Here is a 22,581-nt window from a genome sequence, read left to right on the forward strand (position 1 = left end):
ATGCACACACACACAAGTATACACCTATCCACATGCACACACACAAGCATACACATACACACCTGTCCACATGCACACAAGTGTACACATACACACGCCTATCCACATGCACAGACACCTGTCCACATGCATAGATGTCCACATGTGCACACCCATGCACATATGCACACAGACATTTCCACATGTGCACACCCATGCCCATACGCACACACACGTCCACATGCGCACATAGATGTCCACATGTGCACACCCATACCCATACACACGTCCACATGCACACATAGATGTCCATGTGTGCACACCCATGCCCATATGCACACACACGTCCACATGCGCGCATAGATGTCCATTTGTGCACGCCCATGCCCATATGCACACACACGTCCACATGCATACATAGATGTCCACGTGTGCACACCCATGCCCATATGCACATGCTTACATGGCCATGGCTATATGCAGACATACATGTACACACATCCACATGCACACACAGATGTCCACATGCGTGCACACACATGCTCACTTGCACACACACAGGTCCACAGGCACACACAGCCATGGCCATATGCACACACATGCATGCACACACACATGCACACACATGTGCATGAGAACACATGGCTGTTTGATTCTTTCTTATAAAATGCTCTCAAGTGGTAAGATGGGAAGCTTGACGGTTTAAAAAGAAAGGAGGGAGACGGGGAGGAAGATGAGGAGAAGAAAAGAGATGGATGAGGGAAATGGAGGGGAGAGGGAAAAAGAGGGGATGCAGAAAGATGGAGGAAGAAGAGGCATATCAAAAAAAGGTGACAAAAACTACACTCTATTTTACATTTTCTGAGGAGCGCTTTCTTCCTTCAGTTTTGCCAGTGTGACTTTGTGATGGTAAGTGTAAGTTCACTCTGCGTTGCCAGTGTGTGACCATTCTCGGCTCACAGAAATGGCAGTTTAAGTGGCTCGGCCTCTCACTTGAGAGACAGATTGGAGCAGCGTCTTTGTGAATGTGAAGCCACCTGGGCACCCTCGTGTGTGCTGCCGTGAACCGTGTGCATTTCTCAGCGTCATGTACAGCTCAGCCTGACCGTCTGCCTTTTAGTGTTCTCTTCCTTCTCCATGCCCTCCTCTTCCCCACTAACATTTATCCAGAGCCTTTCTGTGCAGAAATCAGGTAGCTGCTGAACCCGGCAGCTGCGCCCTTCCCCAGCATCTCTTCTGCCTTTGCTCGCTGCCATCTCTTCCCTCGTGGCTGCGGCTGCACAGACCTTGGCTTGTCCTAATAGGAAATTTTCCCTGCTGGAGTAGACAAACATGAGAATATCATTGTTTTTATATGTTATATGTCATATTTTTAGCTCGTTCCAGAATATTAAAAATGGGCAGAGAAAAAAGTGGAAAATGTGAGTAAAACTTGCAGAAGGCACTGGAGGAGAATCATATGTGTGCTCATGGGTCAGGCTGGGGCTGAGGCACTTGAATCATTGCTTCTCCTAAAAGTGTTCTTTTCCTCCCCTCTCAGATTATAATAGCGAGGTGACTGCAGCCTGAGCTCCAGCCTAGATCGTCTGGGGTTGAATCCAGCTCCGTGACTGTGGGCGTGTTGCCTAATCTGTCTGGGTCTCAGCTTCCTTTTCTGTAAAGTGGGTATGATTGTAGAGTCTACACCATGGGGCTGTGGTGGGATTCACTGTGTTCATACCCGCGCAGGGCTGATAACACGGCCCCAAACAGGGCAGGCACAATGAATCATGAGTCAGAACAATAATACAGATGATAATTTCTCTGTCACTAATTTGAAAATTTCAGTGTTAAGAAGAAAATTAGAACCTGGGAGGATCACTTAAGCTCAGGAGTTCAAGCCCAGCCTGGGCAGCATAGCAAGACCCCTGTCTCTTTGTAAAAAAATTTAGCACAATTTATTATAAAAAGAAGAAGAAAATCAAAATGTTTGTTGCTATCTTCTGCACGGGTGCTTGGAGATAGGGGGACGCCAGATGTGAGTGTTGTAACGGCCCTTTTCACTCAGGACCTATCAGGAGCACTTTGTCATGCTTTTTTAATGACTGAAGACAGACACCAACAGTTTCTTTCTTCAGTTGCGTATTTTCATACATTTAATCTGTTCTGAAAACTCAACCACTAAGATGCTTTCATTTCTTTTTTTTTACATTATATATTTTTAGTAGAGACGGGGTTTCACCATGTCGGCCAGCCTGGTCTTGAACCCCTGACCTCAGGTTATCCACGTGCCTTGGCCTCCCAAAGTGCTGAGATTACAAGTGTGAGCCACCATGCCTGGCTGATGCTTTCATATTTAAATGACTCTCCCTCACCGCTCTGAATCCTGAATCAAAGCTCTGGCACGTCTCTGAGCACCTGCAGTTGAAGCCAGCCTCCACCTTCTGGGCTCTCTCAGTGACTGGTGGGGACTTGGTAAGCAGAGCCCTTGAGGTTAGAGTCCAGCTGTCCCTCAACTTCAGAGTCTCAGTTCACCCACTGGAAGGTGGCAGTGAGAACAGCACCCTTCCTCATTGGACTGTGTGAGGATCAAAAGAAATGATAAGACAATGTGGACAAAGTGCTTAGCAAAGTATCAGGCACCCGATAAACACCAACTCAGTGAAAGCTCATAATTTCAGTTATGTGTATTTATGAAATAAATATGACGTCGTAGCTGTCTGTATATAGCCACCTTCGTCGTGGCCTTCTGGCTGTACCACTTTCGTTGCTCTGGTACCTCAGACAGGGTCTGGCATGTATTAGTTGCTTAGTAAATGCTGGACAAATGAGCAAATGGATAAAACACTGATGTGAGCCGGGTTCGGTGGCTCACGCCTGTAATCCCAACACTTTGGGAGGCCGAGGCAGGTGGATCACCTGAGGTCAGGAGTTCGAGACCAGCTTGGCCAACATGGTGAAACCCCGTCTCTGCTAAAAATACAAAAAATAGCTGGGTGTGGTGGCGCATAACTGTAATCCCAGCTACTCGGGAGGCTGAGGCAGGAGATTTGATTGAACCCTAGAGGCGGAAGTTGCAGAGAGCTGAGACTGCGCCATTGCACTCCAGCTTGGGCAATAAGATCCAGCCTAGGCAATAAGAGTGAAATTCTGTCTCAGAAAAATGAAAAACAAAAAACACTGACATGTTCACTACACAGATGCATACCATTTATGTCATGAAAGTTGATATTAATGAGTGATAAACTAAAAAAAAAAAAAAAAAGTGTTTATCTTCCTGTAGTTTCCTAGGGCTGCCGGAACAGATGACCACAAACTGTAGGTGGCTCAAAACAACAGGAATGTGTTGTCTCATAGTTCTGGAGGCCAGATGTCCAGAGCAGGGTGTCAGCAGGGATGTGCTCCCTCTGACTTGGATGGTCTCCTTCCTTGCCTCTTCCCAGCTCCCAGGCTTACCAGCAGTCCCTGGCGTGCCTTGGCTTGCAGCTGCCTCACTCGGCTCTCTGCCTCCATCAGCGCATGGCATTCTCCCCATTCTGTGTGTCTACATTTTTCCTTCCTTCCTTCCTTCCTTCCTTCCTTCTGTCTGTCCATCCATCTGTTCTTTTGATGGAGTCTTTCTCTGTCACCCAGGCTGGAGTGCAATGATACTGTAACTTCTGCCTCCTGAGTTCAGGTGATTCTCCTGCCTCAGCCTCCCGAGTAGCAGGGACTATAGGCGCCCGCCACCACACCCAGCTAATTTTTGTATTTTTAGTAGAGATGGCGTTTCAATATGTTGGCCAGCTTGGTCTTGAACTCCTGACCTTGTGATCTGCCTTCCTCGGCTTCCCAAAGTGCTGGGATTACAGGCGTGAGCCACTGTGCCCGGCTGATTTTCCTCTTTTTATGAGGATACTGGTCATTGGATTAGGGCCCACCTTAATGCATTATGACCTCATCTTAACTTGGTTACAAAGACCCCTTTCTAAATAAGGTCATAGTCACAGGGACTGGGGATTAGGACGTCAGCATAGTTTGGGGAAGGACAAAATTCACCCTGCAACAAACCTACATATACAGTCATGCACCACATAACGTTCTGTTCCACAGTGGGCCACTTATGTAACCGCGGTCCCATAAGACTGTCATTCCATATTTTTACTGTACCTTTTCTACATTGAGATGTTGAGATACATACATACTATTAGTTGCCTACATACAGTATTCAGTACAGTGACATGCTGTACAGGTGTATAGCCTTGGAGCATATGGCATAGCCTTGGTGTATAATAGGCTGGACCATCCAGGTTTGTGTGAGTACATGCTATGATGTTTGCACAACAATGAAATTGCCCGGCGACGCGTTTCTTAGAATGTATCCTCATCGTTAAGCGATGCATGGCTGTGTTTCAGACACTGCTGGGCTTTCGTTTACATTTTCAAAGTTACACTTAAAAGGAGAGTGTTGGTTTCTCTAAGTGACGGTTTGATTCAGCAAATCCTAAAAGGAAACTGCTCCCCATGACAGGCACAGCACCTAGATTTCACAGCAGGTATAATACTAGACCCAGTGACAGGCGTGACACTAGAATCAAAGACAGGCTCATCGCTGTGCTAGGTCCGCAGGGTAGAGACAGGTTCACCCAAGACGAGTCCTGCCTTGGAGGGATTCAGAGTTGCTGGGAATTGAGCAGCTCCTTGGCCTGGAAGTGTACATGATCTTAATAGATGACTTAAATGGGAAGCAAAGCCGACCCTGGGGGCGCCAGTCCCAGATCGGCAATGCTGAGATTGGAGGTTCTGATTGTTGTCCTTAGAGGTTTGTTCCTGCATCTGTGGTGTGAGGGGACTCTGGAGGGCCAGGGTTCCACAGCTGAGCTCTGCCAGGGAACTCCTTCCCCCAGCTGCAGCTTTTGAAGAGTCTGCTAGGCAAACCCAATTAGATTCCAAGAAACAAGGGATGCTCCGTCCAGGGAACGGGGTATTTTGCTCTCCGGGCATGGATTGAAAGACCCCTGTTTCATTTGAGAGGCACACAGGTCATGGGAGGGCACCTGTGGCTGAGCCCGTGGGAGGCAGAAACCAGAGTCCATAGAGGCCTAAACAGGACATTTAGCTGAGGCCTGGGCATCTTACACTTCCGTCCACCAAACAGCCTGTTTCCCTTGGTCTCGCTTTAAGCCCTAGGAGAGGGGTTTGTTACTGTAGTTCTGATGGTTTGAATTTTTGGGTAAGTTTTTTTTTTTTTTCCTTAGGTTTAAACCGAGTGTTCCAGAAGGTACTTTTATAACCTGATGTACCAGGAAGGCTCTTTTTCAGAGATTTTATTTATTAACAAGCTAACAACTCTTTCACTCCTTAACATGAGACAGACGGACCCTTTATCTGAGCTTGGAGAAGGGCAGGGCCCACGCCCAGAGCATTTCTGTCACTGGCCCTGACAACTACCAGGTACCGTATGGGCGAAGCCTCAAGGGCAGCAGCTCCTGCTGGGATTCGCAGCATTAACCACTTCTTGAATAAGTCTCTTTTTTTGAGATACAGTCTCACTCCTGTCACCTAGGCTGGAGTGCAGTGACACGATCTCAGCTCACTGCAACCTCTGCCTCCCAGGTTCAAGCGATTCTCCTGCCTTAGCCTCCCAAGTAGCTGGGACTACAGGCACATGCCACCATTCACAGCTAATTTTTGTATTTTTAGTAGAGGTGGGGTTTCACCAGACTGGTCTCAGACTCCTGACCTCAGGTGATCTGCCCACCTCGGCTTCCCAAAGTGCTGGGATTACGGGTGTGAGCCACAGTGCCTGGTGTAGGGTTTCAAATTATGCATCCACCTCCCGCTGACACGGTCTCTTCTTTCATCTTTGCCTTTTCCTCTGCCATCCAGCCATCCTTCTGAAAACTTACCTCCCCCCCTCCTGAGGGGCTTAGCAGCTGGTCGGAGAGACAGATGTGAAACCAATTTTAGTAGAGAACCCCGTGTAAAGTGTCAGCATAGCCAATGCTGGGGCCTTCCGGGAGAGCAGGGAGGGAAGTATATGCAGAGGGAAGGCCTCTGGAGGTGAAGACACTTGGCCTGGGTCTTGAGGAATGAGAATGAATTTACCCGGCTAAAAAAAGTTAGGAAGGGATATACCAAGAAGGGAAGAGTGTGAGCCAAGGCAGGCGAGTGTGGATGAGTTGGACCTTTCGAGCACAGAGTGTCTTAGGAGTGAGGGTGGGATGTGGTTGGAAAAGTGAGTGGGGAATGGAGTAAGGGGTATATCATGCTAAAGAGTTGGAACTCTGTGGTCAGCGCCCATAAAGAGTTAAAATTAAGCAAGAGAGGGAGGGGTGCCATGCTCACGCCTGTAATCCCGGCACTTTGGGAGGCCAAGGTGGGAAGATTGCTTGAGTCTAGGAGTTTTCAGACCAGCCTGGGCAATATAGTGAGGTCTTGTTTCTACAAAAAGTAAAAATAAATAAATAATAACAGATGAGCAAAAAATTGATTGGGCATGGTGGTGCAGATGTATAGTCCTACCTACTTTGAGGCTGAGGCAGGAGGATCACTTGAGCCCAGAAGTAGAGGCTGCAGTGAGCTCTGACTGTACCACTGCACTCCAGCCTGGGCAACAGAGTGAAAGAGCAAAACTCTGTCTCTTAAAAAAAAAAAAAAAAGCAAGAGAGTGCTATGATCAGATTTCCATTTTAGAAATAAAAATCTGCCAGGTGTGGTGGCTCACGCCTGAAATCCCTGCACTTTGGGAGGCCGAGGCGGGTGGATCACCTGAGGTCGGGAGTTCGAGACCAGCCTGGCCAACATAGTGAAACCCTGTCTCTACTACAAATACAAAAAATTAGCTAGGTGTGGTGGTGGGTGTCTGTAATCCCAGCTACTCGAGAAGCTGAGGTGGGAGAATCACTTGAACCTGGGAGGCAGAGGTTGCAGTGAGCTGAGATTGCACCATTGCACTCCAGCCTGGGCAACAAGAGCAAAACTCCGTCTCAAAACAAACAGAAAGAAAGAAAAATCTGTGTCTCTTCTTACTCTTCTTGGCGTGGATCGTTTTATACCTCGATCGTACAGCCTTGATCTTCTTAGCCAGGTACCATGAATCCATTTCTCTCTGTGGGCCGGGTTGGTCCTATCACACCTTCAGCATAAGGGTGGAGAGGGAAAAAGGATGGGCTCCGGTATTCCCATAAGGTGGGTGACTGTTTTCTGCTCACGAGACGCTGAAGGCACAGGCTTTCTGTTGTTGCAGAAGGAGACCTGGAAGCTTTCACAAGCCCTCAGCCTCTTCTGTCCAGCAGCCTTTTTGTCCTTGTTGGCGGTGAACATTCAGCCCCGGGGGAGGCTGACAGCTCTGCTGGCTCCCTTCTCATCAAGAGATGAAACTGACGATAGGATGAGAAATCCTCCCGTCTCCACAGCAACCTCTTGGCTTAGCCTCACGATGTACTGAACAATCTTTACTTAATTGGAAGGGGTTTCGGGGAGAACAGTCAAGACAAAGTCATTGGCAACCTATTCCTGGAAGTAGAACGCATCACCTTCTTAACTTAATTGGATAATTCATTTTAAATTGGGTGTGCAATCACTACAAGAGAATGTTAGTATTAATAATACATGTCTGAGATCGACTACCTCTGCCAAGAAGCCTGGCCCTGGCGGAATTCTTTGATTTCCCAAAATAAATTTTGCAAAGATAAAATGATGCTGTCAGAGTGGAGAAGGAACAAACATCCAGCAGACATTCATATCCCAGAACTTTCTAGAACACCTTTGTTGGTCATGGAATGTTAGGGAAGACCTGGACTCCCTTTGTCGTGTGTCTGTCTTTCCTACCATAGTAGCTAGTCAGATGACTGGAAGCGTAACAGATGGCAACGGGGCTATTGGCTGGGGGCCCCGGGGGTGACCAGGACCTCTCTCGCAAGCTTTGGTCCTGGAAGCTGCCTAGAGACCTGTGGAGTGGCCAAACCACCTCACGGAGGTCTTCCAATGTGGTCACATTGCCCTGGGAGATGGCAGCTGGCATTGGGGCCAGGCTGCTGCCAGTGGGGGGCTGCATGTTGACTAAGGCACGGCCTTTCTTGCACATGCTTCCAGGCCAGCTTCCCTGTGGCACCCAGTGTTCCCCCAAAACAGGGCAGTTGCTAAGAAACAGGGATGAGCCAGAGGCCCGGGAGCGCCGTCAACACCGTGTTGATGAGGATGCTTCTGCCAGGGGCTCAGCTGCCAAAGCTCCCGCGGCCTTGCCAGATTCACTTACGTCAGGCTGTTGCCGAGGCCCACACCGAGGCTGCATTTGCCAGCATGAGCGTTCCTGCTTCTGGGATTTTAGCTGCAGGAAAATGTAGCGGTTGTGTAGACAGACTCACAGAAACTCCAACATTCACAGCACAGCACCCACCTCCTGCCGTCCACCCACGCCTCAGCTGCTCCTCTGCACGGCCTCTTCCCCAGCCCTGCCTGCACCCCTCCACGGCTCCTCTCAGTTCCCAGCCCGAGTTTGTAGCATAAGGAAGGGAAGCTCACGTGTGTGGAGCATTTTGTTTGAAGTCGGGCACTGCGCTAGGTATTTTTACATTTATTAACTCATTTTCCAGTTCGTGATGCGCCAGTGCTGGTGGTCAGTATTGAGCCCATTTTAGAGGTGGGGAGGCTGAGTCTCCAAGGGGTGGAAGTCACGGACTCAAGAGGCAGCAGCAGGGCAGCGGCAAAGCTTTCAGACTAACAGTGTCGACCCCCAAGGCCCATGCCTGGGCTTCCAAAGCTGGAGGGCCACATAGCTCCAGAGCCCTGGGCCCGACGTGAGTCCTGTATGCCTATGCCTAGTGCTGCTGCTGCTGACCCCAAGGGCAGCCAGAGAGGAGAGACAGGCCCCCGGTATTTTTTAATTGAAATGACAGTGGAAAAACCACTGGCAAGATGATCTGAGTCAGCTGAGAATGTGAGTTCAAGTGGCCCCAGAACACCCCACACTTCCTACGGAAAGTACTGGAGTGTGGTGCTCCTGTACACGTGCGCCTCCCGGCTCCCGGCGGCCTCCAGGAAGGACTCCAAGCTCCCTCCACCATCCAGCTCCAACCCAACCTCCCTCCCTGCACCCCCACAGCTGGCCCCTGCCCCAGCATCTTCTCAGACCCCTTCCTTCCTCCTGCCCTTCCTGCCTGGCTCACTCCGGGCCACCCTTCAGACTCCTCTCTGATTGCGCCTCCTCCAGCTGGTGCCTCACTTGGTGATGGCCGTCTCTGTCTCACAGCCCCTCCCAGAGGGACTTGGTTTCTGCCTCTCCCTTTTAGGGGGCCGCATGCTGGGTTTTCTTCTTGTTTCCTGCGTTCTGCAGTGCTGAGGGCGTGGCAGCACTAATCAAGCATAGTGGGGATGAGTAAAAAACAGCATCCTTCTCCATGGCACAGAAAGGAGTCTGTCACCTTGGAAAGTCACCCTGGAGAGGATCCAAGAAAGCATCTTGCCCTACCTACCCCTCCTTTAGCAGGTCAGGACCCTTGAGAGGAGGGGAGTGTTCCCAAGTAAACTGGTGACAAAGCCAGGATGAGAAGACACTCCCAGACCACCTGTGGCTCATGACACACACTGCTCCGCCATGCCATCTGCCAGCACTGGAGGTGGTCACTCCATACAGGAAGGTCAAGGTCAGTGTGAGCAGCTCCCCCACCCAGCAGGGGAAAGGGGAATATTTGCATTGGGGAGCAGTTGTATTTTATTTATTTATTTATTTATTTATTTATTTGATGGAGTCTCGCTCTGTCACCCAGGCTGAAGTGCAGTGGTCCTTTCTTGGTTCACTGCAACCTCCATCTCCTGGGTTCTAGCGATTCCCCTGTCTCAGCCTCCTGAGTAGCTGGGACTATAGGTGCGCTACCATGCCCAGCTAATTTTTGTATTTTTAGTGGAGATGGAGTTTGACCTTGTTGGCCAGGCTGGTCTCGAACTCTTGACCTCAGGTGATTCACCTACCTTGGCCTCAAGTGCTGGAATTACAGGCGTGAGCCACCACCAGGCCTGAGCAGTTTTATGTTCTATCTTATTAACACTTAAAAGGCCTTTGAATAAAAGGACCCTTGAGCATTTAAGGAGAGCCAGGAGGGAGATGGGACTCCAGGTCCAGCCAAAAAGAGGGGGTGGAAAGAAAAATGCTGTGAACATCCAGCCAAAGCCTCCCGGGTCAGGGTGTCCTGCCAGGCCAGCAAGCCAGCCCTTCTCACCAGCACCCTCAGGGTGCCATGGGTACTCAGGCGCAGGGATGAGGAGCGCCTCAACTTCAGGCTGTCTGAATTTGGTGAGATAGTTCACGCTGCAGCTTACCAGTGCCAGAAGACAAAGAAACCTCAACCCAAACCACAAGCAGACCTCCCCTGGGAGCCCAGCAGAGTCGGCCAGTTCAGAGACAGAGTTCCAACCTTTGTTGGCAGCACATCATTCTTAGAAGTTTGGAACGGGCGTGAGTGGGTGTGTGCATGTTTGTGAGTGCACAACCTCCAAAGTTCAGCTTTGCACAAGGGATGGTGCTGGTACCACCTAAACGCTGCTGGTGCCATCGCAGTGGGCACGGCCGCTGGCACTCCCGGGGTGACCCCAGGCTGTGCCTCCTCTGCTTGCTCAACAGAGATTATTATTACTATTTTTGAGATGGAGTGTCACCCTGTCACCCAGGCTGGAGTGCATTGGTGCGATCTTGGCTCACTGCAACTTTCGCCTCCTGGGTCCAAGCCATTCTTGTGCCTCAGCCTCCCGAGTAGCTGAGATTACAGGCACCCACCACCACGCCCGGCTAATTTTTGTATTTTTAGTAGAGACGGGGTTTCACTATGTTGGATAGGATGGTCTCAATCTCCTGACCTCGTGATCGACCCACGTCAGCCTCCCAAAGTGCCGGGATTACAGGCATGAACCACTGCTCCTGGCCAAACAGAGATGACTTTAAGAAAGGGGTGTATTAGTTTCCCAGAGCTTTGGAACAAATGACCCCAAACTTGGTGGCTCAAAACAACAGAAATATATTCTCTGGAAGTTTGGGAAGCAAGAAGTGTGAAATCTAGGTGTCTGCAGGGCCCTGCACCCTCTGAAGGCCCTAGGGAAGAATCCCCCCTTGCCTCTTCCGGCTTCTCGTGGGCCCCAGCCACCCTTGGTGTCCTTGGCTTGGAGCTGCCACACTCTGTCTCTGCCTCCGTGTCCCATGGCCTTCTTCCCTGGGTGTGTCTTCATGTCTTCATGAGGACACAAGCCATTGACTTTGGTGCCTACTCTAAATCCAGGATGGTTCCATGTCGACATCTTGAACTAATTATACCTGTAAGGACTCTGTTTCCAAATCAGATCTCATTCTAAGGTCCTTGGTGGACATGAATCTGGCAGGGCCATTAGACTCATCGCAGAGGAGGGTGATGGGGGAAGATTGCCCTGGGTGAGAAGCAGCTCAGGTTGACGGGTCAGAGGAGGCTCGCTCTGCGGCCCAGGCTGGAGTGCAGTGGTGCATCTCGGCTCACTGCAACCTCTGCCTCCCGGCTTCAAGCAATTCTCCTGCTGAGGCTACTCCCCCGAGTAGCTGGGACTACAGGTGCACATCACCACATCCAGCTAGTTTTTGTATTTTTAGTAGAGATGGGGTTTCACCGTGTTAGCCAGGATGGTCTTGATCTCTTGACCTCGTGACCTGCCCGCCTCGGCCTCCCAGAGTGCTGGGATTACAGGCATGAGCCACTGTGCCAAGCCAGATGCTCTTTAATAGCCGGATGTGGTGGCTCACGCTTGTAATCCCAGTACTTTAGGGAGGCCAAGGTGATAGGATTGCATGAGCCTGTGAGTTCAAGATTGTAAGATGCTCTTTAGCGGGGGGTGGATGTGAGGTGAAGCCTACCCCCCAGACATTTGTAGCAGAGTCTAGTATGGCCAGCTAACTGCCCACTGTCCCTTCTGCTTCCGATGGCGGAGACAGAGCAGAAGCAGGGCATGTCACAGCCCATCCAAGCTGCTGTGGGGCACTTCAAGGACAGAAGCCAGCTTTACTCCTCTGTGCCTCAGAGCCCGGCACAGGCCCTCCCAGAGCAGAGTGTGTATTCAATCTTCATTGAAAGCCAGATGTGGTGGCTCAAACCTATAGTCCCAGCTACTCGGGAGGCTGAGGCTGGAGGACCGCTTGAGCCCAGGAGCTCCAGGCTGCAGCGTGTAACAGTCATGCCTGTGAATAGCCACTGCACTCCAGTCTGGGCAATGCCAGCAGGACCCCATCTCTAAAAAACAAAAACAATGTTTGCTGAAAGAATGTTTGCTTGTTGGAGAGATACAGTGACTACTTGTTCTAACTTTGGAGAAAGGACACTTCGGGTTTCATATCAGGAAAGAGTGAGTCACACTGTGGTCTGGATGGGAACCCAAAAGCAGGCGTTGAAGAAAATGTGTTGGCCAGGAAGCCGCAGCCTGGAGACACTGTTCTGCTCCATGGGGGTGGTGTGAACTCAGCTGGGAGCCCCGGGTCCTGCCTCTGTGATCATTGTGAGGCTAACAGGAGATCATGCGCGAGCATTCTGTAAACTGTAAAGTGAGGTGCCCATCCAAGCAATTTTCCTGGAAGCCAGAAGAAAATGAAAAGTGTGATATAATGAGCAGTGTGTCCTATTAGTTTACTGCACGTTAAGCAAAATTCACTGGGTGAGGGGTCATGTTTTAAGGACTTCTATGAGTGAGGGACTGACTACAGTGAGTCTTTAGAAAAAACTAGCCTATGGGGGCCGGGTGCAGTGGCTCATGCCTGTAATCCTAGCACGTTGGGAGGCTGAGGCGGGTGGATCACGGTGTCATTAGTTTGAGACCAGCCTGACCAACATGGTGAAACCCCATCTCTACTAAAAATAAAAAAATTAGCTGGGCATGGTGGCACATGACTGTAATCCCAGCTACTCAGGAAGCTGAGGCAGAAGAATGGTTTGAACCCCGGTGGCGGAGGTTACAGTGAGCTGAGATCACGCCACTGCACTCCAGCCTTCGTGACAGAGCGAGACTCCGTCTCAAAAAAAGAAAAAGAAAGAAAGAAATAGCCTATGGGGTATTTTTATTCCCATTTTAGAGGTGGGTAAACTGAGACCTGTGTAGATGTTCAGTAACTTTCCCAAGGTCATAGGAAGCAGAGAGGCTGGAATTCAAGCCCAGATCTGTTCACCCCAGCATTGGTTCCATGTAACATATGATCCATCAAGGCTCCTGGCCTGTGTGCCCTGGTGTGAGCTGCTGCTGGGCACAGGGCTGGGGACAGTCGGGGGAGCTCAGCAGTGGGTGCCATCACTGGGCTGTGTATGGTGGATGCGAGCTTCCTGTTGTTACCCTGTCACCCTCGTCATTTGGATGGCGTGCCACTTAGAGGTCGGCTGCTTATGTCCAATCTGCTGCAGTGGGACTGCTGGGTCCCTGGTGCCTCCTGCTAGGGTGGCCCTCCAAAGCTACCTTCTCTACCCTGTGGCTTGGCAGAGGCAGTTCTATTTCTAGGTAATGAACAGACCTTACGGAAGATTGGTCTCTTCCGCCCAAGGAGCTAGAAATAACTTGTTAAGCAAGGCCCATGCTTTCTCAGCAAGAGCTGGCTTTCCCAGGCACTCTGCAGTTAGCCCCATGATTACTCTGGAATGCAGAGACCCCGTGGCCCTGACGGGTTTCCTTTAGCAGCAGCCTCCACTTCCAAATGCAGCCGCTTTCTGGAAGAGGGTGTGGTGGGGGAAGAGAAGTGGCTTAGGTCCTGGCAGTAGATACAATCGGGTTCAAACTTTGGCTCCACCAGTTACAAGCTGTGTGATCCTGGACTAGTCAGCTTTTTAGTTCCTATTTCTTTCTCTTAAAATTCTTAATTTGGCAAGTAATACATATCAAATATATATATTTTTTCGAGTCGGAGTTTTGCTCATGTTGCCCAGGCTGGAGTGCAATGATGCAATCTCGGCTCACTGCAACTTCTGCCTCCCAGGTTCAAGCGATTCTCCTGTCTCAGCCTCCCGAGTCGCTGGGATTACAGGCATGTGCCACCACGTGAGGCTAATTTTGTATTTTTAGTAGAGACGGGGTTTCTCCATGTTGGTCAGTCTGGTCTCGAACTCCCGACCTCAGGTGATCTGCCCACCTCGGCCTTCCAAAGTGCTGGGATTACAGGCGTGAGCCACCACACCTGGCTTTCAAATACATTTTTTTTTTTAATGTGAAAATGCACACAAGCAAAAAGAAATGCGAAAAATCACTGTTAAATTTTATTATACATCTTTCAAGATTAATTTTTCTATCTTTATTTAAACATATGCATATATACAATAGAAAACATAAATATATATGCAATAGAAAATTACTTCATTAAAATAGTGGAATTATCTCATTCATACTGTTGTTTTTTCACCTAATATATATTTAAAGGTCTGGGAAAGTGTTAGCAACACCATGTCCCCTGACATAGCTCCATGGTATTCCATCATATGGCTCTCTCAATATTCAGCCTACCCTCTGGTGGTGGGCAGGTGGATATAACCTCGGTGTTCAGGGGGACCTTGGCTTCTCCATCTCTGCAATGGGATAGCAGTACCCATTCTGCAAGGCAGCTGTGTGCGCTCAGCATGCGGCTGGCCCTCATAAATGCTGGCTTCTTTCCGTGTTCTTTCTCTGCACTGGTTCCTTTCACATAGGGGATCTACCACGATAACATGAGTGAGCCACAAATCAATGCATCATCTCGTGTGTCTGCCCAGCACCTGAACTGGTTCCCGCCTCAGGGGTCTCAGTGACAGTGGCTCAGGGCCAGCAGCTTCCCGTTGGCTCCTCCCAGGAGCCCTGAGCCGAGGCCAGGCCCAAGCAGAGGCGGCAAAGTTGCGCTTCTCCCTCCCAGTCTGGGCAGCATGGTTCTGCTCTGAGAGGCCACGGGGAGCAGTTGAGATGAGCTGGGTGCCTGGTTAGCGTCTGCACCACCTTTCGGGGCCTGACGTGTGGCCTCTTGTCTGCAGGCTGCCATCAGTGTCTAAGCAGAGCACGTGGATCCAGCAGTTCACATCTGCGGCTCCTTGCGTCCCCCTCCTCCAATACCCCCAAATTAATTGGATTGTGTGAGGTTCTCCGTTACAGTGGATGTCAAGTGCTGGCCATGTTAGGCACAATGTAATATAAGCCTTGTATCTCTTGTCTGAGCCCAACTAAATAAAAACAGCATGTTTCCCCTGCACAGTTGAGATATGTAAACCAGATGTAATTCTGCCTGCTGTACGACTGAGCATGTTACCCAGAACTTTGGATAAAGCTAACAGAATATGCAGTCTTCTGTGAGGATTAATTTTGTCTATTAAATTGTCATTAGGGCTGACAGAGGGTGATGTTTAGGTTTTGTTCTGTTTTTGCTTAAATGGAGTGTAAAAATAATGAGAATACCAATAGCTAGTATATGCCATGGGGCCTGTCATGCATGGATATTTCAGACGTTCTGATTGAAGCTGCACGTGAATGTCTCATTCAGTCCCATGAGGCAGATGGATCAGTCCCCATTTTATAGATGAGGAAACTGAGGCATTGAACTCAGAAAGTGACTTGGGAGCCCCTCCTTTTAATCCCCGCAGCAGCCCTTGTGATAGGGTCAAGTGGGTACTTATTGGAAAGGTCCCCTGCTCTGTCCCCCTCACCCAGTGCAGGGGTTAAGAAAGGCCTGTTTGAGGCCGGTGCGGTGGCACACGCCTGTAATAATCCCAGCACTTTGGGGAGCTGAGGAAGGCGGATCACCTGAGGTCAGGAGTTCGAGACCAGGCTGATCAACATGGAGAAACCCCATCTCTACTAAATATACAAAATTAGCCAAGCATGGTGTTGCATGCCTATAAGCCCAGCTACTCAGGAGGCCGAGGCAGGAGAATCACTTGAACCCAGGAGGCGGAGATTGCAGTGAGCCGAGATTCTGCCACTGCACTCCAGCCTGGTGACAGAGCAAGACTCCGTCTCAAAGAAAAAAAATAAAAAGGTAACTCTAATTCCATATGCATCTTTTCATTACCTAGCACTGCATATACTTATAAATGACAGAACTTATTGAAATATTTCTCATCTGTCTGCTGCTTGGGATTATTTATAGGCTCCTTCCTCTTCAAAGGGCAGAGTGGACTCTATGTGTCTGTGCGTGTTTGTGTGTGTACATACTTAAACACACTGTGGACACCCATACCTGTTCTTATAGGTGTGCTTGTGACCTGTCAGGGTAACAGACAGCACTGAAATGGAAATGAAAATACGACCTGCTCTCTTGGCGTTTTCTATGCAATTAAAGTGGGATCGTCCCTCTCATGGGATGCCTTGGTCCCCAGAGGTGGTTGGAGGGTTGGGAAGGGTTCTTTTGCACAAGTGTGCCCAGAATCCTGTCCCAAATGGACTGCTTGCCCTTTTGGCTACTGCATTCTCAAAATGGCAACTTGGCCGGGGTGACAGTGAGCTTAATTTTGGTATCCAGCCTTCCTCTTTCGCCTGGAACTGCCACTGAGGTCTGTTTTAAGGGGATGTTGCTTTTTACCCTCACTAAAATTGGTCCCATCCTTGCTGCCTGGAACCTTACATGGAATGCCCGCCAGGCAAAGAGGCTGCCCTTTTGCAAATACACATTTAATGGGAAATTACAAAGAGGCTGGTCCCACCCGTGTAAGGGGGAAGCGGATGTGTGTAACACTCTCTTGAAAACCACGCTGGACACACACTCAGCTCTACCCGTCACAGACCAGCCTTGCTCAGGTTACCAGGCAACTGTGAGCAACAAATACTTGTGAGTCTGGGACTGAAGGGATGGAAACCAGACTTTTTCTAAATATCCTCATCACTTACCATAATAAGAGCTCCTGACCAACTGTTCTTGTGTCCCGGGCTGCCTAAGTTGGGCTGAGTCTTGTGTCACCCTTCATGGTAGCCAGGATCTCAGGAGTCACATTGCCTGGGTGCTGTCTGCTCTCTCTAGGTACAAGCTTGCCACAGTGTCTAGTTTATACTTCCCGAGCCTCAGTCTGCTCATCTCCAAAATGGGGATAATAATAATTCCGGTCTGCGAGAGGATGAAGTGAGTTGATGTTTGTCAGGTTCTTAGAAGATAGCCTGACAAATAATACCTGCTCAGCAAATACTAGCTTGTATTATTCCTGACACTGAGTCTTCTCAACAAACTGTGTTGGAAGGAGACTTCCCTCTGGAAGCCACAGAGAGAGCTTCCAACATATAGGCCGCTGCTCTTGGGGGCAGCCCTGGAAGATAAGTAAGAAGGGGCTGTCCGTTCAGCTGCAGGGACACACGTCCTCTGAGCCCTCGCTCTTCCTAATCCTCCAGCCACGGGCACTGCTGTGGGGGGCTTTCTTTACCGGCTTCCTCATGTAGGGGACGTCCCGGGTGCTGGGTCACTGGGCTGCATTGTTCTGACTCACTCTGCCTAGCCCTGCCCTCTTCTCTCCCCGTTCCATTCTTAGCCTTCACCCCTGGCAGGTTTCCAGGTAGCCAGATCGAATCTGTCTTTCCCATGGTCTCCAGAGAAGCACGACCTGCCTCAGTTCTTTCCAGTGGCTGTCACTTCACCTTTTGGCCAGCTATTGTGTCCATCCCCGTCACTGTGTAACCTTTCCCCAGAAAACTCTGGGTGTCTCTCTGCTCCCCCCGCAGAGGCTGCAGCTACCGAAGGGCCCTTCCCAGCGTCTCCCCCAACTTTCTTTTTCTTTTTTTTGAGTCAGTCTTGCTCTGTCACCCAGGCTGGAGTGCAATGGCTGGCGTGATCTCCACCACAACCTCCACCTCCTGGGTTCAAGCAATTCTCCTGCCTCAGCCTCCGGAGTATCTGGGATTGCAGGCCTGCACTACCATGCCCAGCTAATTTTTGTATTTTTAGTAGAGACAGGGTTTTAGCATGTTGGCCAGGCTGGTTTCGAACTCCTGACTCAGGTGATCCGCCCGCCTCGGCCTCCCAAAGTGCTGGGATTACAGGTGTGAGCCACTGCACCCAGCTGCATGTCCCTTTTTATATTAAGAGTAGGGGTTGGCATGTTAGGACAGTCGCTGTCTAGCTATAGGAAGTTCCCACTCTCTTCTCCTTAAACACGTAAAATACTTGATTCTGTATGTTCTTTTCTTTAAAACCAGCTTCATTAAGACATAATTCACATGCCACACAATTCATCCACTTACTGTGTACAGTTCAGTGGCTCTCTGAGTACAGAGTTCTGCATCCATCACCGTAATCCACTTTAGAACGTTTTCATTACCCCAAAAGAAACCCATGCCTCCTTCCTTCCGTCTCTCTTAGCTCTAGGTAACCATACTCTACTTTCTGTTTTTTTTTTTATGGATTTCACGATTCTGGACATTTTATATGAATAGAATAATATGTGACCTTTATCATGTAATATCTGGCTGCTTTCACTTTGCAGTGCATCATAGAATAGTATATTCTATTCTATGGCTCATGCCTGTAATGCCAGCACTTTGGGAGGTCAAGGCGGGCAGATCACCTGAGATCAGGAGTTCAAAACCAGCCTGGCCAATGTGGTGAAACCCCGTTTCTACAAAAATACAAAAATTAGCTGGGCATGATGGTGGGTGCCTGTAATCCCATGTACTTGGGAGGCTGGGGCAGGTGAATTGCTTGAACCCAGGAGGCAGAGGTTGCAGTGAGCCAAGATCGCGCCACCACACTCTAGCCTGGGTGACAGAGTGAAACTCTGTCTCAAAAAAAAAAAAAAAAAAAAAAAAACAAACTGTGATGCTATGTAATGAATTTGAGACCCATTATGTTATATTTGTTCCTTACTATTCCATAGTATAGTAATTCATCATTCCTCAAATAATGAATTCTAGGCCCCAGTCATGTTGTAGCAGATTTATTCTTTACTGCAACTGGATAATATTCTATTGTAAGGATGCCCAACTTTTCATTTGTCCTTTTGCTGGTGGGTCAACATGTGGGTTGTTCCTCATGTTCTTTTTAACACGGCAAGGCCTGATGATCTGTCTGAGGTTGCTTTTCAGTTCCCAACCATTTTTTGAGCAAGGGAGACATTTTTGGTCATTTTTTTCACAGCCCTAAATTATTTCCTGATGTGCCCATGAATGTAATCCCACCTTAGACACAATGTTATAAACCTGTAAGAAAATTAAAGGTTTTTTTTGAAAAAATAAAAAACAATTAGTTTTTAAGATTTGTTAGAAGAAATGATTCAGATAATTTTTCTTTTGTGTTTTTATTTTGGCTCTAAATAAAACGTTTATAGAAGTTTGTCTTTTGTGTAATTATTTAGCCTCTAAAAATTCACTCAGTTTAGTTCAAACTGGCTGAGGGAAAAAAGAAAGTTTTCCCTCAGGGAGGAAAATATTATGAGCTAAAACTAAAAATACCTTAGAATTTTAGCAAAGGAAGCATTAGCACGCCAGGCCGGCACGCTGTCTTTTTAATAGGAACTGACTCTGGGTCAGGTGGGCCCAATGACACCCTGATTTAATTTATTTCCTGCTGGGAGTCGATGTTCCCGGGCACGTTTTCTGACGCAGAGCACTCGGCAGATACGCTGCTTACGAGGCCCAGGTGGAAAACCTTTAAGTTTCCCACGTTTCTCTGAAGGTTTGTAAGGGCTGTTCAGCTTCGAGTGGTAGTGTGAGTGTGAGGTCGCTGGCGTAAATGGGACTCCACAGGTTAAATTGCAGGTGGGAGCTCCAGGATGTAGCAGGGTGGCCGCAGCCACTGGAGCTGCTTCTTCGGCCTTGACTATAATGGAAGGTGCCCTCAGCATCGGCCTGCGTGCAGGTGCTCAGCGAAGTCTCTCCACGGCTCTGTGTATGGGATCTCCTGTGCTGAACGGGGCCCTTAAATGTGCCTTTTGCTCATTTAAGGGGAGAAAGGCATTTAAGTGGGAGAAAAGGCAAATCAGAACATCGTTATATAAAGGATGGCAGTTAGACACATGTATGTAGAACCACACTATGATTTCAAAAAGGACTTCAACATTCAGTTCAATTTCATGTCTATTAGGGGGATATTTGATTCTCTCCCCCTAAACGTGTGTGGGACTGTGAAAAAGCTTAGGCTTTAGAACCAGTGGATCTTGGTGGTGGTTGGGCAAACAGCTCCCCATCTCTGGGATCTTGTTTGTGTCAGAAGGATGACACCCTCCACCTCTAGCAGGGCTAGTGTGGGGATCCAGTGAGGTGGTTTATGTACAAGCCCTGGTACAGAAGACAGGCACTCAATCAGAGCTGCTTCTAAAGCTCTTCTCGAAATGATCTTTTTTTAACCCTCACTCATACCCAAGTTTTAGGTGGAACAGTTTCTAAGGAAACAGAGTCCTTTTCCCATAGGATGGTGCTGGGTTTTTGTGCTTGGGAGAGACCATCTTTGCCTCTCTCAGCCTCAAGATTCATCCATAGGGCAAGGCACACAGCAAGCATTTGGTAGGTAAATATAGAATCCAGTGGCTTTGGCAGGGAATTCATGTATCCATTTAATAAAGAACGGCACAGCATTTAATATAAAGTCCCTTCTCCCAAAGGGCTGCAAAAACTTTTGCAATGATTATTGCTTTTCGTTGATATCCTAATGTTTGAGGACCAGAGCCATAAACTGAAGAGCCAGAAGTAGACATCAGCAACTAAAAATACTGTCTGTGAATGTCACAGATATTCAGAGTAGACTGTTTTTCCTCCAGTGGCTTTCTTTGAAAAAATAAATAAAAAGGAAAAATGTGACTACATGAGTTAAGAAAACATTGTAGTGTTTGATGATGATAACTTGCATTTTATAATGCTTTCCAGCTTACAGAATGCTTTCGCATTATTATTTCATTGAATTCTTCTGACTCCCAGAGACAGTACCGTGTTTGGTTAAGGAAGTGCTGCCTTTTCCTCTTCACCTACCAGGTGTCTGTCTGCATGAGATACGGAAGTGCTCTAAGCTTATTTTCCTAATTTTTAAAATAGGAATCACAACACCTTCCTTTTAGGATTGGCTGTTCAGATTGTAGGAGATCAGGTCTGAATAATCCCATCCCCAGAGTAAGGGCTTCATAAATGGCAGCTGTTACTATGTTATTATATAGAATAATCCTCATCGGACCAAGGCGGGGGAATTGCTTGGGTCCAGGAGTTTGAGACCAGCCTGAGCAACAAAGTGAGATGCTGTCTCTACAAAAAATAAAAATATATATGTAAGCAGGGCATGGTGGCATGCATCTGTAGTCCCAGCCATTCAGGAGGTGGAGGCAGGAGGATCACTTGAGTCCAGGAGGTCGAGGCTGCAGTGAGCCCTGTTCGCACCACTGCACTCCAGCCTGGGCGACAGAGTGAAACCTTGTCTAAAAAATCATCATCATTGTCATCATCATCATCTTCCTTTCTTGACAGATGAGGAAACTCAAAGTGGCACTTGCTAAAGATCACAACCCTAGTAATGGCAGAACTGAAATGCAAATCTAATTCTCCTGCTTCCAACTTTATTCCTATTTCTTCTCCTTAGCCAAGAATGTGTATCAGAAACATTTTGGTGCTTCCACCAGCGACATTGACCATTATCATGAGTGCTTACATGGTTTCTCGGGCGCACTCATATTTTCAGTGTCTGCTTTTGTATTTGCAGAACATCATCAAGAAGGTGATCGGGCAGAAGTTTGTGTACAAGTTCGTCTCTTTCCCGGAGATCCTGAAGATGGATCCTCATGCGGTGGAGATCAGCCGGGAGAGCCTTCTGCTGCAGGACAGCGACTGCAAGGCATCTCCTGAGGGCCGTGAGGCTCACAAACACGGCCTGGCTGCCCTCAAAAGCACCAGCCGCAATGAATACATCCACTCAGGCCTGTACTCGTCCTTCACCATCAATTCCCTGCAGAACCCACCGGACGCCTTCAAGGCCATCAAGACGGAGAAGCTGGAGGAGCCGCCCGAAGACAGCCCCCCCGTGGAAGAAGTCAGGACTGTGATCAGGTTTGTGACCAATAAAACCGACAAGCACGTCACCAGGCCGGTGGTGTCCCTGCCTTCCACATCAGAGGCTGCGGCGGCGTCCGCCTTCCTGGCCTCGTCCGTCTCGGCCAAGATCTCCTCTTTAATGTTGCCAAACGCTGCCAGTATTTCGTCTGCCTCACCCTTCTCATCTCGGTCCCCGTCCCTGTCCCCCAACTCACCCCTCCCTTCTGAACACAGAAGCCTCTTCCTGGAGGCCGCCTGCCATGACTCCGATTCCCTGGAGCCCTTGAACCTGTCATCGGGCTCCAAGACCAAGTCTCCATCTCTTCCCCCAAAGGCCAAAAAACCCAAAGGCTTGGAAATTTCAGCGCCCCCACTGGTGCTCTCCGGCACTGACATTGGCTCCATCGCCCTCAACAGCCCAGCCCTCCCCTCGGGATCCCTCACCCCAGCCTTCTTCACCGCACAGGTAAGAGTCATTCCTGTCTTCCTGGCCACAGCCAGCCTCAGTGGCTTAGCAAAAAAGAAAGAGCCACTACAGCAACTTCCTTCTATCCCTCAAAATGCGGTCCTATGACTCACGTACCAGAGTCACTGTGTAAATTTGAAGGGAAGTTGCTTTTCCATCCTCAGACCAAGGGGCGCACACGAGACAGGGCTTGGTGTCAGCTCTAGTGGGAGGGCTGGAGTGGTTCTTGCTTTTAGTGACCTGCA

At 49.0% G+C, this 22,581-nt stretch overlaps 1 protein-coding gene across 2 annotated transcripts in view; it reads left to right on the forward strand.

Moving 5' to 3' along the window:
• Window positions 1-22,581, forward strand: part of ELK3 (ETS transcription factor ELK3) — a 76,231-nt gene that overhangs the window by 35,118 nt on the left and 18,532 nt on the right. For both annotated transcript variants that reach the window (XM_032298589.1, XM_032298587.1), the window contains exon 3: window positions 21,542-22,336. In XM_032298589.1, coding sequence (XP_032154480.1) covers window positions 21,542-22,336 — 795 coding nt within the window. The remainder of the gene's footprint in view (window positions 1-21,541; window positions 22,337-22,581) is intronic.

Source organism: Sapajus apella, unplaced genomic scaffold, assembly GCF_009761245.1.
Source record: "Sapajus apella isolate SASKATOON/1434 unplaced genomic scaffold, GSC_monkey_1.0 scaffold2, whole genome shotgun sequence".
Lineage (NCBI taxonomy): Eukaryota > Metazoa > Chordata > Mammalia > Primates > Cebidae > Sapajus > Sapajus apella.